Source organism: Delphinus delphis, chromosome 15 (genome assembly GCF_949987515.2).
Source record: "Delphinus delphis chromosome 15, mDelDel1.2, whole genome shotgun sequence".
NCBI classification, from domain to species: domain Eukaryota; kingdom Metazoa; phylum Chordata; class Mammalia; order Artiodactyla; family Delphinidae; genus Delphinus; species Delphinus delphis.
In genome coordinates, this window is record NC_082697.1 from 4,834,893 (window position 1) to 4,853,507 (window position 18,615).

The 18,615-nt window shown below is 50.7% G+C and overlaps 1 protein-coding gene across 1 annotated transcript; it reads left to right on the top strand.

Moving 5' to 3' along the window:
• The first annotated feature begins 1,477 nt into the window (after positions 1–1,477).
• Positions 1,478–11,734, top strand: ANKRD60 (ankyrin repeat domain 60). Its single transcript, XM_060032895.1, is given in 7 exon segments — positions 1,478–1,526; positions 1,591–1,698; positions 1,782–2,075; positions 6,616–6,745; positions 8,286–8,452; positions 10,632–11,118; positions 11,540–11,734. Coding segments are annotated over 6 exon segments (1,053 nt in total). The 3' UTR covers positions 10,937–11,118; positions 11,540–11,734.
• The last annotated feature ends 6,881 nt before the right edge of the window (positions 11,735–18,615 follow it).

Consider the following 18,615-nt stretch of genomic DNA (forward strand, 5'->3'; position numbering starts at 1 on the left):
AAGGGCGCGCCAGCTGTCTCCATTCTTCCCTTGGATCTTTTTCTTATCTTTCTTTTCTTTTTTTTAAAAGATAAAATTTCTGGAGCTATATATTGAATTTCCTGGTATACAGGATGTTTTCCCCTCCCCCAAATTCCTCTGGGCTGACTCTTTAAAAAGAAAGGAAGGAATCTATACCGTGCCAAAGAAAATAAGGCACATGTATGAGAATTTCACATTGCAACCCAGGATAGCATTTTGACAACTTCAGCAAAGAGTGACGTTAATACATTGGAGACTACATAATGAGAAAAAAAAAAAATCAATCTATCTTGTATTTAGTACTTGTCTAAAGTAAATAGACGGAGGTATTGTTTTGCTTCAGTAGCAAGCAATTTTTAATTTATTTTTATTGCCTAGAAATTGAGCTTATCATGTTAAAATCTGTTGATCTAGCAGCAAGTAGAATTACCCAACTGGAATCTTGTATTCTGTGCAGAGCTTCACTTTCCATTAAGGAAAAGACAAATCAGTTGGTGTTGTGATGTGTAGGATTTGCCTCCTGAATCAGATGTGCTGGTAGAGATTTGTTGAGACTCTTTGGTAAATAATCTAACCTTTAAATTTTCAGTTTATGTGTTAAAATTCCTCTATAATCTAATATGAACGGCTTTCCAGTGGAAAGCTATTTTTATGACTAACTTCTCTGCAGAAAGTATGTTGAAAGCTTGCATTTTATTCTTCGTTGGTAACAACTGAGATTTTCCCAAGCTTGTTCTGGTTGCCCTTGCTGTTCTCTCCTGTAGCTTCTCCACCAGTTTAGGTCTTCGCGTATTAACTGTTCTTAGGTGCAGTGTTGAGTGTCTGTGATTTGACCACTGAAGGTAAGCTTCCTGTTTTCTTGAGCACTCGGCCTCCTCCGGTGAATTAATGGAAAAGCACGAGATAGTTTCTCACAGGTACAGCTGCCTTGAAAGGCATCTCAACAATAGAACCATCTCAGCTTTTCCCCAAGTGGACATTTCCTCCTTGCTAAGTGTTTTCATTAGCGCCTTTCTCACTTCAAGAATTCGAGAACGTTTTCAACATGGACGGATTTTGATGTAGCTTTGCAAATTTTCAGGAAGGTCTGTCTCCCACTTCCGGAGTGGCCAAGTATCAGGTTTTTTCACTGTCAAGTTGGGCCCAGATCGGCTTGAAAGGGGTCATATTTCTGCAATGTTGGTTTTTTCCTTCATGCTAAGAAATAACGATTTTTAAGCATGGCTAAAGTCTGCACTTTACCACCCTCTGTAGACGACGCATGCAAAGATGATTTAGAGCATTATTCACGCATAATTCCTACAGGTAGTTGGCCCCGAATTGTGCAATGATTGTATTTTAAACAGACATGGAGAGGAGGTCACAGTTGCCTAACAACGGCCACGAGCCGCCTCGTCTTCCGAGTTCAAGGAACTGACGGTGAGAGCAGTTCGGAAGCGGCGAGGAGGAGTCGGGGATGCGGCCGTGCTGGGTCTGCGGGGCGCGCGGCCTCCGCGAGGCCTCTGGTTGGGTCTCGATGCATCCTCCCAGTGTTCTGGAAGCGCCCGGGCCCTTTTCCCCTTATCGCAGACACGTCACCCGCGTCCACGTGGAGCCCCGCCTTGGTTAACGGCGGACCCGTCGGCCCACTGCGGGCGCTGGTGGTTCGGCCGTCCCGGAGGGGCCGCCGCGGCGGGGGTGGCGATGACGCGCGGCGGGCCGGGCGGCCGGCACCCGGCGGCGGAGGCGGCCAGGCCGTCGAGGGGGCGCCCTTCGCCCAGACCCCGATGCGGGCGGGCCGGACGGGCGGGGGGCGGGCTCTGCCGTTCCGCGGCCCCTCCCCGCGCAGCCCCGCGCCCGAGGCCGGAGCCGCGTCGGCGACCCGCAGGCTGTGAGCCTGGCGCTCGACTTGGCCTCAGACGTCTTCGTCATGCAGGTGCTGCTGGAGGATTCCGGGGAGGTGTTCCGAGTGACAGGCTGCCGCAGCGACATGACGGTGCGGGAGCTCAAGGAGGAGCTGGACCTAATAGCCGGCATCCCCTTCAGCCTCCAGCGGCTCCAGTATCTGGACCAAGGCAGCCCCTGCCCGACCCCTTTCCCGGCCCCACGTACTCCCTCGACCCGGGGCGCCCAGTCCCCTCTGAACCCGCAGTGGGGGAAGGGAAGCCCGCCCAGAGGAGGACCCCCAGATGTCAAAACAAACCCCACCCCCGTGAAACCCCGGGTGGAAAAGCTAACCCTGGACACATAGGGATTTCCCAGCTCCAGAAAAGCCGAGCTTCACGTTAGACCTCAAATCTCCAGGCAGACCCTGTCCACAGCAAGACCCTAATCCGCAAGCAGACCCTGCCTGCGCTGGGACTCCAGGCCCAAAGCCCGCCGTCTAGTGTGGCCTGCCAACCTGAGCCCAGCCCTGTGCACGTCAGGACCCCAAGTCCCGAAACAGACGCTGCCGCCGCAGGGCCCTCCAACACCAGAACCTCAGATTCCCACGTCTTCATCAGGGACCCAAGTCCCAAAGCCAGCAGTGCCACACGAGACCTCCAGTCTGAAACGCCTGTCCTCAGCGGGACCTCACAACCTCGGGCAAGGCTGCTCATGTCAGGACCCAGATGGAATTAAACGTCAAGTCCCTGTGCTGGGCTGTGGGACACCAGAACCCCCAGCCCTCCAGCCAGCCACGTCCGTGCAAGGACCCCAAGTCCAGAACAAACCTGCCCAAGACTGAACCCCCAATCCCCAGGCTAACCATGTGACCATCCGAACCCCAAGTCCTCCCAGCAACCGTGTAGACTCAAGGACACTAAAGCCTTAAGCAAACTCTGCCCTCCTCAGGACCCCATGTCTCTCCACGAACCATATGCACGTTTGAACCTCAGATACAATCCTCAGGTGACCCCGGCTCACGACAGAAACCTAAGTCCCAGAGCGTGAAGCCTACTACCCAGATCATGACCCTAGACCCCAGAGCAGGTACATCCAATTTTGAGCCCCACTCTCTGCTTAACCAGTTGTGCACCTGAACCCCAATCCATCAGCCATCTCTGTCTACGTAAGGATGCCGGGGCTCAAAGTGAACTCCTCCCACATCTGGACCCCCAAATTCAAAGTTAACTCTGCCCACACCTGAAAGCTAGTTCCCAAGCTCACAATGACAACAGAAGAACCCGAAGCCAGGTGTCATCCGAAGGGCTCCAAGACATGAGATAAACTGCCCACACTAGGACCCCAAACTCAAGTCCAGTCTACCCATATCTGAACCTCCAACCTCCACAGAAACCACGTCCACACCGGCACTCCAAGGTTTAAGCCAGCCGTGTCTGTGTAAGGAAGCCAAAGTTCCAAACAAGCCTGGCCTACACGAGGGCCCCCAAACTCAAAGCAAACTCTGCTTGTAGTTGAAAACCCAAATCCCTTATCAACCTGATCCACACCAGAACCCCCAGCGCTAGACCAAACCCACCTATATCAGGACTCCAGATCTCGGAGCCAAACCTGTCACTGTCAAGACCCCCGAATCCTGGGGCAGACCTGTCTGCTTCCTCACCCCCGGTTGCCACACTACCCAGGCCTACATCAGACCCCCAAATCCCCAAACAAGTCCTGCCCGCAGAAGGACTCTGCATCCCAGAACAGACCCTTCCCATACCAGGACTCCCAGACAGAAAGCAAACCTTACCTTCATCAGAACCCCAATCCAGAGCAAACTCTGCCCTCATTGGGACCCCAAATCTCAAACCCTGTCCACGTTTGAACCCCGAATACTGGCACTGACCCAGTCCGTATCAGAACCTCGAATCTCAAGCTGCGCCCTTGTGACGTCAGGAGCTCAAAGCTCGTCCAATCGGAATCGAAACCCAGCGCCCAAAGCTCACTGTGACTGAATCAGGACCCCAAGGCCCCCTGTCCAGACAGATCCCATGGGGGAGGCACCCCGTGGCGGGCAAGGGCCCTAGAGCCCCATCTCTCCCTCCATCGGTCTCCTTCCCTCGGCCTGAGGACCTGGCTGTCCCGATCCGATCCCTACAGTATTTAGCATATGAGAACAGGATCAAAGTCCCCAGGCTCCAACATCTCCCCACCCAGTTGAAATCAATGCAAAAACACTTCAAGAAAAATGAAGATATAAAAAACTCTCTGGTCTGCTGCACAGAGAAAGTGAACGGCCAATATTGCAGAGAGATTGCAGTTATACTGCAGGGACCAGGAAGCCATGGAGACAGAGGTCTGAAAGCAGCTGGTCTCCATGAGAATCGTGTTCCCAGGCCCTGCGCTTCCGGGGCTCAGTTTCCTAATCTGTAAAGCAGAGCCCCGTGAGCTCTAGGATTCTCAGTGCCGTGTCCCCCTTTAGGCAGAAGTGACTCGGGAGACTCAGAAGGTATATTGAAGGCCCAAATCCTTTCCTTTGCCCTCTTGGAAATCGGTTAAGCATTTTTCATGATATGTTTGCTTTGCTACAGGGGTATTTGGAAGAGCTTTGGAGCATTTTTGAGGCTTTATCTGGAAAGAGATGTACCTGTGCTTAATGTGTTAAAAGTGAAGTGAGCTGTGGAAGAACTTAGTAAGAGTTCCAAAACAAGTAATTCGAAAATTACGTGTCCTGAACTACGGGTGTCCGGCACCCCTAATTTATTTTTGCCGATGAGCTATGCTGAGCAATAAATTCAAGAAAGCTAAGAGGGAATGAAAGGGATGGAGTGGCTTAACACTGATGTCACAATCCTATCACTCAGCAAGCACTTAGCAACTGTGAGAAGCCTGACCTCTCTCAAGCTTGGTTGCCGTCCTTCCTGTTGACGGCAAACGAGAAGGAGAGAAGGTACAGCACGTCAGTAGAAGAAATTTGGGCTTCTGCTGATGCATAACCAGCCTGATGCCTCTTTACCCACCTCAGAGGTTGCCAGGGAGGATCAAATGAGATAATGAGTGTGGAAACCCTGAGAGACACAAGTCTAAAGGGGGTGAACATCTTCCTGGAGGCGGGTCACCTTTCCACATCTGTTGTCAACTCTAATAATTTATTTAGCCGGTGGTAATGAGTATTTGTCTAAGGTGAAGGCGGTTGCTGCCTGCCTGTAAAAGGAGAATGTGCTCTGATTTCTCTAAGAGCTGTTTAGCATGTGTGCACCGTGCTCTTGTGTTTCTCAGGGAAACACAGCCTTGCTCCATTTTTTTCAAAGTTGTTAGGAAGTCTTCGAGTTGTCTTACTTAGGCAAATGACTGATTATTCTCTGTGTCAGAACCACAAATAAGACCCTAATTAACAGATTTGCTAATCACTATTCCGCGTTTACATCCACCATCTGGAGTTGCTGGGGACTAAAAGGTACCAGCAAAATCTAGAGTGAGCATCACATGGCGGCCGAGGAAAGGCAGGTCTGGAGTCCCAGCGTTGCCGTTCGCTGGCCGTGCGAGCCTCCGTCCGCTCCTGCAGCACATGGAGAGGACGAACTTGGCTCTGAGGTTTAGAGCATGTGGGTGCTGGGTAATGGCACTTAGAAATCACTCAATCATGAAACCAAAAAACTCATGAATTCTACTCGGAATAAATGATAATCCAACCTGGGCAGAGTTGAGAGGTTCCATTCTTGGCACTGCTTATTGGAGATAACAAATGACTCTGTTATCCTTCATCTAGGTTACAGGTGGCCATGAAGGAAGAAGTGTGTGTCTTTTAAAAAGTAAACTAAAAACAACTGCATTTTTCTTAAAATTTTCCACAGTCCTCTTCTACTAATTCTGACGGTCTGCCCCAAAGGGTCTGAATTTAGGAAGTGTGAGTGGATCCACCCCCCGACCCCATTCTTTCATATGAGGAAGGGGCTGTTTGGGGAGAACCTCCCCAACAGAGAAAGGATCTCTTCCATCCCACGTCACTGAGACGCTTGTGTTACCATAGGGTCTCCACTGGGGCAATTTTGTCCCCCAGGGGCCATTAGGCAACATCTAGAGACATTTCGGTGGTCACAATTAGGTGAGTGGGCTACGTGGGTAGAAGCCTGGGATGCTGCTAGATGCCCTGCAATGCCCAGGACAGACCCCACAGCAGAGGGGCATCTGGCCCCAAATGTCAGGAGTGCCAAGGTTGAGAAACGCTGCCACAGACTACAATTTGAAAGATCCGACAAATTTTTGTCATTATTACCTCTTTAAGCAAACTGATGATAACATTAACCAGAATTAGTTAGTATCTTAGTTTAACATCTATAACTTATATAACCGCATTGCACCACATCTGTAATACACAGTTACTTCAAGTTCAAGTAGCTCTATTTAGGGTTTGCCTCCTGAAATGACTTTTATTCACTCATGTATTTTTTTTGCCATAGGTCAAGTTACAATTACAGAATCTTATAAATCGTTGCCTTTTTTTTTTTTGTTGCCTTTTTTTTTCTTTTGGTTTGGCTTCTCTTTGAGCTAAGCCAAATTAATTTTCTAAAAAGCATCACTAACCACAAACAGACGGATGTGGGGTCATCAAATGAGAGTAGCGCTCGAGGCTCTCAAATTATCCTTGTGATACCCAAGGTCAGGTAATCTCTTAACTAAACCAATGTAACAGTTTATCTTTAATGCCCGATTTTTCTTTTTAAAGAAAAAAATCATTCCCTGGAGGAATTTTGATGGATGACGCTACGCTGAGGTGCCACGATGTTGTTCCTGGTGGGATTATTTCATTACGTATCTGGCATTATGATGGATGGACGGAACTGGTTTTGGCGGCTGTGGAAGGGGATTCCAGTAAGGTGTTTTCATGCTTCTTTAAACGGATATTATACTTCATGAACCAGCTGTAAATTGTGTGTGTGTGTGGGGGGGATTCACTTAGTCTTTAATATGAATATTTGGGTAAAAGTTTCAGAGTAGAGGGAAAAGATAACAAGGACTCATGTCATCATGATCAAGTCGAGTGTTGCCATTTGCCGTTTGGCTTTTGCGACTTCACTGCGTCCACGTAGCTGTGACTTGTAACCCACTCACCGTGCCCCAAAAGGAGCCAGGGCAGCACGTTTTCTATTCACGTGTCTACTCTGTAAAGTTGAAAACCTAAGTTAACAGTGGAGAATGCCAGATCACTTGGAAACGTGTGGCCCAGAGTGTTCAATGCTGCAAAAAATCCTCTGGGGGGGTCTGCTCTCACCCAAGGGGGAGAGACTTGGAAACACAGTGGGTGCCGTTAACTCTTGGCCAGGCCTTGAGCTGGGTGCTCAGCTGGGCTCTGGGGTGGGAGTTGGGAGGCAAGAGGAGGAAATCAGGGTGTCTACCCAGCAGTGAAGATGAATCATTCAGACACAAGGGGACAAGTGCGCGTTCTTTCTGGAAAATAAATTCGGATGAGAAGCTATGAGCTTGTGGAGGAGAGAGAGTTTACTTCTGGCTGGGATGGGGGTCAGGGAAGGCTGGGTGCGGGAGGGGCACTGGGATTAGGTCTGGGAAGGGGGAGTGGGCTCGGGGGAGGGGGGGCCAGGACCTGCTGCCCTGGAGCCTGAGCCTTAGAAGGAAGGGCGGGGCCCTTCCTTGCATAATCCTCTGGTTCCTTCCTGCTTTCCTCCTCTTCCCCTGCCTTCCCTTGCTTCCCCCTCTGGCTCTGTGTCCGTGCCTAGACTTTCTGGCTCTTGCTCTGGACATGGGTGATGGGTGAGTCCCTCCTCTCTTGAGCCAGAATTGCTGTCACCCCGCTGGGGGCCCCTCACATCCCGCTTCGCCCCACACCGGATGCTGCACATCTGCAACCGGGTTCCTATCTGTCAGAGGCTGTCTGTAGTCCGTAGTCGTCCTCCTGTGCTCAGAGCCTTAATTCTCCACGTGATGATTATATCCCGGGGCTGTTATTCACCTGGGAGCAGAGTTCAGAGTGTCCCAAAAGTTAATGGAGACAATGGGCCCAAAAATAGACCGGAAGGCCAGGATCCATCACATCTCCAGAGACGCCTGTGCCCCTCTGGGGAGGCCGTGCTGTGTCGGCTGGGGTCTTCCTTCAGAGCCGTAACCCCCTTCCTCTGGACACCCAGAAAAGCTATTTTCTCTCTTCAAAACATGGACAGGAAGAATTTCCTGCCTCCCGAGCCTGGCTGATGGTAAATTCGTATTTCCTGGACGTGTAGAGAGAGTTACATGTCTTCCCCTGGCTCGTTTCCAGCTCCTCCGCTCTCTGATCCCATCACCAGCCCGCGTGTGGCATCCAAGCAAACTTCTCCTCCAGTGTCCCATCACCCACCAGCCAGGGGTATCTGCACTTCTGAACTCACCCAGACGCACGTGCGTGACTCTGTTTACCTCGCCCGGCTGTCTTGCCTCGGTGTTGCCGAAGATGCTTTCCACCGAACAACAAATTGGCAGCATTTTGATGACAAGCAGTGGAAGAAGTGGATTTCTCAGAGAGCGTTCATGGCGCTGTATGTTGCCTCACACAGGGGTCGCTCGGAGGCTGTTCAGTACCTTCTAGAACATGGTAATTCTGATAGCAGCCGAGGACATTCAAGAGTGGGGTTCTTTTGAGGGCAAGGGGGACACAGCGGCTTGCCTCCTGGTCCCTTCAGTGATGGTTTCCTGGACCCAAGTTTGTCAGCCACCAATGGAGGTCCCCATCGGGCCACTCAGTCCCTGTCTGAGGGGGTCTTTGGACGTGCTTATCGGAGGCTGTGTCCTCTCTCTTGCCAGGGGCTCAGGAAGACGGACCTTTCAGGACACCAAGCCACGGGGCTTCCTGGTTTATTGCGTCCGACCAGACACTCCGCTGGGGATATTCCCATCCTGTTTGTTATTTCTTCCCACCCGAAGTCCCGTTTCTGCAGTGGTCCGAGGGGTCTAGCCCCAAACCAGCATCCCTGCCTTGGTGGTTGGCAGGCTAGCCAGTCTCCTTTCTCCAAGCTCTTTGAATTTGCCCCAAACCCTCTTTTCATCTCTCCTCCACCGAAGGGCAATTACTCTCACTCTCTCTCTGTCCATAGACATAGAAGCCTTAGCCTGCCTTGTCTCTGAGTTAAAGGGCTTTGCGTGAGGTTCTGTGGGAGTACATTTTATCTTCCCTGGATATAGGGTATTTTTGGGAAAGGAGGCCCACGGATTGAGGTGTAGGCCATTCACCAACAGTAGACGGTTGCAGACATCCCAGGCCACTGGCTTCCTCGGGAAAAAGGAAGAATGTGGTATTTGGTCAATGGTTTGGGGCTCAGGAGGGGGCCTCATCTGAGGGTTTCCCATATCAACTAGCCTCCAAGTTAGACCTCCTTCCCAGCCTTCGGCCTTGAGCCCAGGCTCTCTGTGTTGTTTCCCCCACTTCCACCAACCAAGCTGGGAAAGCATCTCAGATGCTCAGACAGGATGCTGGGGCCCCACGTCTGTGATGGGTAGAGGTTTTTCTGACTCTTCTCCTCTCCTTCCTCCACTGTTTTCTGCACTTCTCCTGTTGTAAGATGAAATATGGGCTTTTCACAACCCAGCAGTCCGTTAAGCTCATAAAAAGTCATTTTCCCTCTGATGGAACTGTGATGTATTTGAAAGCACCAGTTAAAAAATTACAGCCAGCTTTGCAAAGTTTTCTGTCCTTTGCAGACAGTGGCTCTGAAGAGGCGCCAGGGCTGAGGCTAAGTGTTGTGAAAACCTATTTAAAACTACCTCACTGACCAGCCATAGCTCATAAACACTGGCTCCCGAAATGTCAACTGCATGTAATTGAATTGCCTTGTTTTCTGTGTCATGATATCTGTTACCCACTATTTGATTCAATTCAACAAGTCCGTATGGGACACCTGTCATTAGCCCATCCATCTGCAGGAGGCAGTGAGGAATTCAGCTGAAGTGAAGTCTGTCCATGAGTCAGGCTGCCCATCATCTGTCATTTCCCAGGCACCTGTCTTCTCCAGGCATCGTGCTACGTGCCGGGGATGAAAACAGCCGTGATCAAAACAAGTGTGTTTTCTGCCCTTGTGGAGTTTATGAAGGGAAGTCAGCAAATTATTACAAATAATTAATTCCATGGTCAGTCGTGCGTGGTGTGTTCTGGAGATGCAGAATGTCTGCTGAATAAATGCAGGGGGTTTTGTGGGGAGGAGGGCTTAGGAAGGTTTTCCCGAGGAAGTGAATGAAACCTCAAGAAACATAGAGTTAGCCCAGGAGAAAAAAAAAAAAAGGATGAGAGTGTTGTTAGCAAAGGGAATGGCATATGCAAAGATCCTGGGGCAGGATAAGGGAGCAGGTATACTGACGGGATAAAGCCAGAAGGCTGGTGTAAGCGGAGCATGGGCGGGCGAGGAAGATCACGGAGGCGAGTAATGCTGGAGTGATAAGGGGGGTGGGTGGGTGAGACAGAGCAGTAAAGACCTAGAACATCGCCCCAAGGGTGGTAGATGCCAACAATGGGATTTGAGCGGGAGAGTGGTACAGGCATTGCAGGAAGGTCATTGGCTGCTGTAAGAGAAGCATGGGGTGGGGGGGGAAGGCAGTGCTGGATGCTGGGTGGGAGGGGGGAGATGCAGCAGAGCCCCCCTCCGTGCACTCGGTTATTCGTTCTTCCAAGCATTCCTCTCCCAGCCTCGGCCCTTCCCATGCTTCTCTTCTTGAACGGGTTTCCAGAGGGTTGGCTCCTGCCGGCAGGGGGCCCTCCCTCAGCCAACTTTCTTATTTCCCAGGTGCCAACTGTCAGGGCAGATCCCCCGTGGGCAGGACGCCCCTGCACGTGGCTGCAGCCATGAGTCGGCTGGACTGTATCAGCCTCCAGCTCAACTATGAGGCCTCCATCAACGACAGAGATACCAAGGGGGAGACGCCCATGTCCCTCGCCTGCCGCCTGAACCGCAGCTAGAGCAGGTGGTGGATGTTCCTCTTCTACTGGATGGTGAAGCTGGGGACAAAGGACCCGATGGACCCTGTCGTGAACAAGGCTTTTCAGAGAGTCAAGGCCGGGTTTGGATCCAAGAAGGAGAACAAAACGTAGCTCCACCTGGGAATGTTTGCATGTCAGCTCTGACTTGGGGTAACGTTCCTGAGTTTAGATCCACGGTGGCCAGTGGCTCTGGGTTAGCAGGAAGGCCGGGAAACGTGGCAGTTCCTCTGAATCAGATACGAAACCATCTGTCCTCTTTGCAAATGACTTGAGGAGGGTATTGATGGAAGTGGGTGAGTTTGTGTTCATTTCCTAAATCCATCACAGACCTAATGGGCTCCCATGCCAGCCTTTAATTTTGAGCTATTTGTTCATTGTATCCAGTAACGCTGCTTGGGGTGATGGGAACCAATTACCTTCTCTCCGGTCTGGACACCATCTAACACATTGGCATAATAGGGGTAATAGCCGTGATGAGAGTAGCTCTGTTGTTACGGTACAAAACCAGCGCAGGCAAACGTCACCAGGTCGTGGGCAGTGTGACCTGTGAATTTCAGTTTGTAAAATTCATGGCACTGGATGCTCCCTAAGCCAGCAATGTTCCGGAAGTTTTCCTGAACCTTCCTGGAGGGGTCTGCTGCCTGAGTCTGAGGTGGGGCTGGGGGGAGAAGCCAGGCTGACCTGGGGGGCATCTAAGAGCTTGGTTCTCCACAGGGGCGCCTGGTTACTCTTGGTGAAAGGTGACGAGCTGGCACTGGATTTGGAGGAGACGGTGTGAAAGGTGATGAGCTCGTAAGGGAGAGGATTCAAGCTGGGAGCTTCTTTTTTCCTTTTGTCCCATCCCCAGAGGTCCAAGCACCCCCCTCCCGCTAGCTTTCTCCTTTCCTGCTAGAACTGGGGTAGCTCCAGCGTCCCTACTGCGGGGCAGTGTCTATGCTGAACTCTGGGCTCGACACCCACAAAAGCTGCCCTGTGGGTGTGGGAGCCGAGAGGGAGGGCTGAAGGCTGGGGCGGACTGACACGCACACCCTTGTCTGAGGGGGGCACCGTGACTCAGCTGCGGCAGAAAGGAGAGCCAAAGGCAGCTAGATCTTTGCAGAGCTTCCCAGAGCTGGAAACCTGGTTTGTAGATCTAAGCCCTGATTTTTTTTTTTTTCGGTATGCGGGCCTCTCACTGCTGTGGCCTCCAGACAGGCTCCGGACGTGCAGGCTCAGCGGCCATGGCTCACGCGCCCAGCTGCTCCGCGGCATGTGGGATCTTCCCGGACCGGGGCACGAACTCGTGTCCCCTGCATCGGCAGGCGGACTCTCAACCACTGTGCCACCACGGAAGCCCTAAGTCCTGATTTTTAAGCGTTGGCTTGAATTATGTTAAGGTCGGCGTACGGAACAAAAGAAGTAGGAGATTTGAGGCACGTGGCTGGGACTGCCGACCATCGTCAAACTAACTCATTTCACTGGGGAAACGGGTAGAAGCAACCTAAGACTCACTGGAACTTTCCCCGGCTCTGAAGCCACAGGGCGGGAATGGCCATGAGTGTTGCCGGGTGGGAAGTGTTGTCCACCCTTCCACCCGTGGCCACACATGTTTCTCTGAAGCCGTATATCCTGACACAGCTTCCGGAGTCAGTCTGTGTGGCAACAGTCTCTCGACCGTTGAAGTTCTGTTTTTTAAGGTGCTGGAAAATGGCCCTGTATCCCAGCCGCCCTTCTTTCTGACTTACATCCCAAGAACTGGATTCCACTTTTACATTAATTGGCCGCATTTCCCGCTGTCATGGCAAGTAAGAGCCATGCTGGTGACGTGGCTTTACACTCAGTGGACGTGGCTGGACCCAGCTCAGCGATCTGTTTGACAAATAATAATCAGGAAAAAAACATACAGCTCAACATCAACAATATCAAAACTGAGATCTTGTTTGTGGCAGACGTTCTCCAAAGTCAATAGGCAGATATTAAATAACCTTATCCAGCAGGGTCAGTTCATTTAGCTAATGAGGTGTGTTGGCAGGGGGACCTGGGCACCCTTTTAACTTAACAAGTGGTGTGACTCAGAGTCATGTGTTTTCCAGGAGCTTTGCTCTGCTGTCTTTATTGTTAGCAGAGCCAGCTGCCTGACATTTGTCCCCCAAACTCTGGAGGGAAGCCCTCTGTCTTTGTCACCCCTAATTCAGCTAAACACTTGGCCGGCAATTGGGTGAGTTCCAAACTCTCCGTGGTGACATTTTGCTCGGTCTGTGGCAGGGTCATTGAAACAGTCCTGTAGGTCCTGGGGGCTCTTCCTTTTAGACGATCTTAACATTCTAGCTGTTATATTCAAACAAGCCTGTATCACCTATTCAATAAAATATGTCCATAGCCTCAGAAGAGTTGATTTGCAATTGGTTGCCATCATCTTACACTTTGCAGAAAATTTCATTCAACATTTGAAGTTTTTTTGGGGTCATGCTTTGGAGCCAACAGACATGTTTTTTTTTTTTTAATGGGGGTAGAGTTGTTTTACAATGTTGTTTTAGTTTCTGCTGTACAGCGAAGTGGAGTTCCCTGTGCTATACAACAGGTTCTCATGAATTGTCTATTTTATACATATTAGTGTCCATTTTTTTTAAAGGGGTTGATCTCAAACGGTTTTGTAGGACCCTGAAATCCTTTTAGGCCCGAGGTATTGGGGATGGTCTTTTGTGGTGAAGCAGCGGTGGTCTGCCATCACCCAGGTGGGCCTCACCTCTGTGTGGAGAGGAACAGGCTTCCTCTCGGAAAGGAGCTACTGTCAGTTGTCTGGGTATAATATCCATCGCCCTCCTCCTTATTGTGTATCTCCCTTGAAGCTGGACTCCAGTTGCCAGAGTGGAATTGCTACTGGGGTAGTGTGGACACACAGGGCTTGGACCCCAGATTGCATCTTGGTGGCTCTGCCCTGTGGCCTTGGGCACGTTCCTTACTGCTCTGAGGTACAGGAGGTTGGAGGGTGGTCGTGGGGCCTGGTCCCTAAGGTTGTTGGGAGGGCCTGGGAGGTAGGAGGTACTCAGTACATGCTAGCTCTTCTCGTCTGAGAGCTGGACTGAAGACTCCTTCTGAAGTCATGGGCTCAATTGTTGATGATCGACGGGGGTTGGGGGCAAATAGGAGAACCATTTGGTGCCTTCCTTGGGTTCTCAAGTTCTGATCACCTTGAGACTGATGACCTCTGAGCTCAGTGCCCCCGGGAAAGTGCTGTGCAGCGTCCTTGGATTTCTTGGCGGCCACGTGAAGAAGGATCCCTCAGCATCCCCTCCGTCAGGGACACTGCTCACCAGCGTGCCTTATGTCAGCCTGGAAAACAGCCCTTGGGAACCGGGGAGCCCCTCTGGAGAGGCCGACCACTCGCTCAAGGAAGACGGTGACAGCTGCACCTCCACCGTGCTTCCATCTGCCTTGGCTGTCCCTCCGGACCCCTGGCTGCCTGGGGTCTCTCAGCTCTGCCCAGGGCTTGGGTGCATGGCCGTCTCTCTCCAAAGACTCATCCGGGGGGGTTTCAGCTGCACTGAGTCCTTCCTCCATCTCGGGCCTGAACGCTCCCTTCTCTGAAGCATAGTCACCAACCAGACTTTCCCGGGGAGGCGAAGGGCACCCACTGGTGGCACCTCAGGGAATTTTAGTTGGCCCTGACGCTGCGGTAGGTGCCACTGAAACATAGGGTGAGAGTTATTCCCTTTTCACATCGCTCTCAATCCTTTTAATTCCGACAAGAGGAAAGTCTCCGCTTGGTGTTCGTAAGTCAGACTCCCCCCTGACCTTTGCGAAAAGGGAGCTTTTATAAGATACACAAATAGAGCAGCCTTCCGCAGGCAGCAGTGTTTTGCCAGGATTTAATAACATCGTCTTGTTTTCGGTATATTTGTGGGCTGGGATTCTTTTCCTTTTTCCACTCCTAACCAGTATGTGACCTCGGGGCAAACTGTCACCTCCACAGGGACCCCCATCATCTCCCTCGCAGCCCAGTTGCGATGAGCAATGGGAACTGTCCTCGGGAAGGGCCCGGGCTTGGCGTCCAGCAGATCCCACTTAGAATTTTCCTCCCCTGCTGGCTGGGTGGCATCGGGCCAAGCAATTGCATCTCTCAGAGCCTCAGTTTCTTCGTCTGTAACATTCGGGTAATAAAATCTGCCCCTGTCATCATGGGAGGGATGAAATGCCTGGCACAGAGCAGACTCTTGAAAGATAGTATCCATTATTATTATTATTACTACCACCAATTAATTTGCTTAAAATGTTTACTCACTGGGAATCAATACACTCCCGGCGTCCAGAGAGCCTTATGAATTTTCAGCAAACCTTATACAATGAGGGTCCCCGTCCAGCACTGATCATTCCTAGAGTGGGAGATAAATAATTTCCCTGAAACTTGCGGATTTTAGTATTAAGTACAGGGTCCAGAAAGTCGTTCTGAACTTAAAAATCCAGGGCCAGTTCTGCAGGAAAGAGAGAGAGAGAGAAAAGGAAAACAAAAGCTCTAAGGTGAGAGGAAAATTCCAGTCTCTCAGCTCTGCCTCTGCAGTGCGTACTGACTACACAAGCATCCAGCGGAGGGCACAGAAACCCATTAACATTTAGAAAAACACCCGCTGTTTGTGCTCGCCGGAAATGTCAGCGCTGCGGCAGTCTGCGCCCCACTGGAAACTCAAGAGTGGGGCTCAGCCACAGGGGCTCCCGGACAGCTTCTGTGCCTCAACCCCCGAAATTGTCCTCAAAACACACATTTTTCTGGGGAGAACGTTCATCGTGTCCTGTGAGGGTCCGTGGATCCCCCAAACCTGGGCACGTAACGGGGAGGCCAACCTCCCCAGCTGTCAAATCAAATCGATGCAATTCAATATCCCCTTCCTACCCCTTGGGTGGGTGTGCATTGTCAATATGCGATTGGAAAAAATGATACATACTGATAACACCTGGTGCTGATGTGCGTGTATGCGTGTGTACACGGGTGCCTGGGACACGGCTCTCTCTAGTGCTGTGGAGGGGAGCTTGTAGAGTCCTGTAGCCTTGCCGGACTTCGATCGGACAGGAGGTGTTCAGAAGGCCCTGCTACCCCACTTTGTAAGTCCGTCCCACGGAGATGAAGCCCCACTCCATGATGGTGCACGTGTGCAAGTGCGTGGCAACTGCTTCTGGTGGCGAGTGCCTGGAAACACTCCAGAGGCCCACCGCTGGGAAAGGTGGTGGCACGTTTTGCAGCTATTAAAGAAAACGACTTGATCTGTATGTCCAGGCCAAGGGACAGCCGCGAGGGGTGTCTGTGATGTGTCGTTAAGTGACACACAGCACGTTGCCTAGGAAATGGGCATGAGCTCATGGAGTCACAATTCTAAAAAGGAGGCAACTCTAATACATGTGCGCATAAGCCCATTCTTACTTGAGCAAAAGAAGAGTCATGTCAAAGATGCTTAAACGCTTAACATTGCTCACTTTGGGGCCGCGGGGTTGCTCCACACAGCTCTGAATTATCGCAGCCGGCCTGTCTTTTCTTTCTTTCTTTTTTTTATGGTGGTAAAACACACATAACAAAATTGGCCGTTAATGACACTTAGTGCATTCACGGTGTTGTGTAACCATCACTCCTATCTAGTTCCAGAACATTTTCATCACCCTAGAAAGAAACCCTGGACCCAGTAACAGTCCCCCTGACCTTCTCCCTCCCCCCCCAGCCCTAGACAACCACCAACCAATCCACTTTCTGTCTCTGTGGATTTGCCCCTCTCTGGATACTTCACATAAGTGGAACCGTACAATATGTGGCCTTAGGTATAGGCTTCTTAGTGTGATGTTTTCCGCGTTCAGCCACGTGGTGGCGTGTGTCAGCGCTTCGTTCGTTTTTATGGCTGAAGGCTATTCCATCGCTTGTCCATTTGTCAGTCGATGGACATTTGGATTGTTTCCACCTTTTGACCATTGTGAATAATGCTGCTATGAACATGGGTGTATAAGATTTGTCTGAATACTTGTTTCTTTTGAGTACATACCCAGGAGGGGAGTCCCTGGGTCATAAAGCAATTCTGTGTTTAGCAGCATGTCCTACATTTATAACTAAAAAAATAGGAAAAAGGAAAAGAAGCGAACCCACCTCCCACCTGAGCTCTCCAAAGTTTGAGAATCACAACAAGCATTTATTGAGCAATTATCCCGGGCCAGACATTCTGCATGAATTATCTCATTTAATCTTTTCAGTAATCCTGAGGGCCAGAGGTTTTCAACCTGGAGCGCAAATCAGTCCCAGGGAGTCCTTATGAAGACACAGATTGCTGGGCTTTGCCTCGCGAGATGCTGGACTAAGTAGTTTGGGGGCAGAGCCTGAGATTTCTAACACATTCCCAGGGATGCTGTTGCCGAGTGGCACTGAGCACGGTCTAGTCCATCCATGCCCGTTTTTCATTTGAGGACACTGAGGCTCAGAGAAGTCAGCAACTTGCCCAGAGTCACACAGCATGTAAAAGGCAGAGTGAGAATCCCTGACCCTAGACCATGGTTCTAAGAAGCACCTGACAGTATTAAACTTGCCTGATCACAGACCACGATCCTTCTCCAGGGGTGAACCAGCCGGCCTGGGAGGACTTTCTGGTGGCTGTGACCTCGGTTACCTCTCTAAGGGCCCCTTTCCCTGCTTGTAAAACGCAGAAAATACTGGCATTCTCTCAAGGCACCACAGAGGTGCCCACCCAGAGCCTCACCAGGACGGACTACTGGGCTGGGCACCACCAGGCAGCACAGAACGCAGGATGCAGAGCAGGTAATCAGACCCCACCGACACCTCCTCGTCCGTTCGGCTTGTATCAGAGCCTCAGCAAGACAGGTCCCTGGGGGGCCTGAGCATTTTCTTCCAATCTCAGTGTTTGGTTTAGAAAAAGGACTCTCTCCAGGCATCCCAGGGTCAGCTCGAGGGCTCCCGCCAGGTGGCGCTGCTGAGCGCTGCCGCCTCAGGTGGGCGGACGCGGCGGCCACCAGGTGTCGTAGCGAGACCGCGGATGGACTTGGTGCGCCCGAGAGTTCCTCCCATCCAGACGGGAGTACGTCCAGAGCCCCCTGTGCAGGTTGTCGATCCTGCTGCATTTAATTTTCTCCTCTCCCTTTAGACATTATACCCCAAGGACTTTCCATTCGATTCTTTTATGCTGTTTTGATCTTTGCATAAGATATTTTTAAAAGTGACTATGTGGGTAGTATTTTCACATAAAATTAATGGTACAAGAATTTTAGAAAGAAATACGGCCCCCCAAAGGCTCTTCCTCCAGGGGCTCACCAATGGTCTTAGGGTCAGGAATAAGAGCCAGCCAGCTTTAGAGATAAATTTTATTTTTTTTAACCCCCCAAAGGGAGGAAAAGTCTAGGACCTTCCTTGCAACTCTCATGAATGTTTAATGTCTTATCACCCAGGAGGTCTGCAACAAGAAAAACAAGAAAGAATTTTGCTAAATTAGGTATCTTTAAACTCAAGATCCTCCATATTCTCCCCAAAGTATAAGCCATGGCACCCAGAGAGGGGCTGAGATTAAAAATGAGCTCTCATCAGAATTGCTATTTTTACCAAATTACACCTTCAAAGAACTTCATGATTTATCTCCACCTTTCAGCAGACTGCAGTATATTTCATACCTGGTTCATCTCATGTTGGTTTAGGAATTCTATTTAAATGATAAAAAAAAAATGCATCAGGTCCGCTTAGGCCAGCCCATAAAGTATCTCATTTGCTTCTTGTAAAGACCCCGTGAGGTGTTATTATTCCTGCCCCACAGCGACAGAGGCTTGGGGAGCAAAGC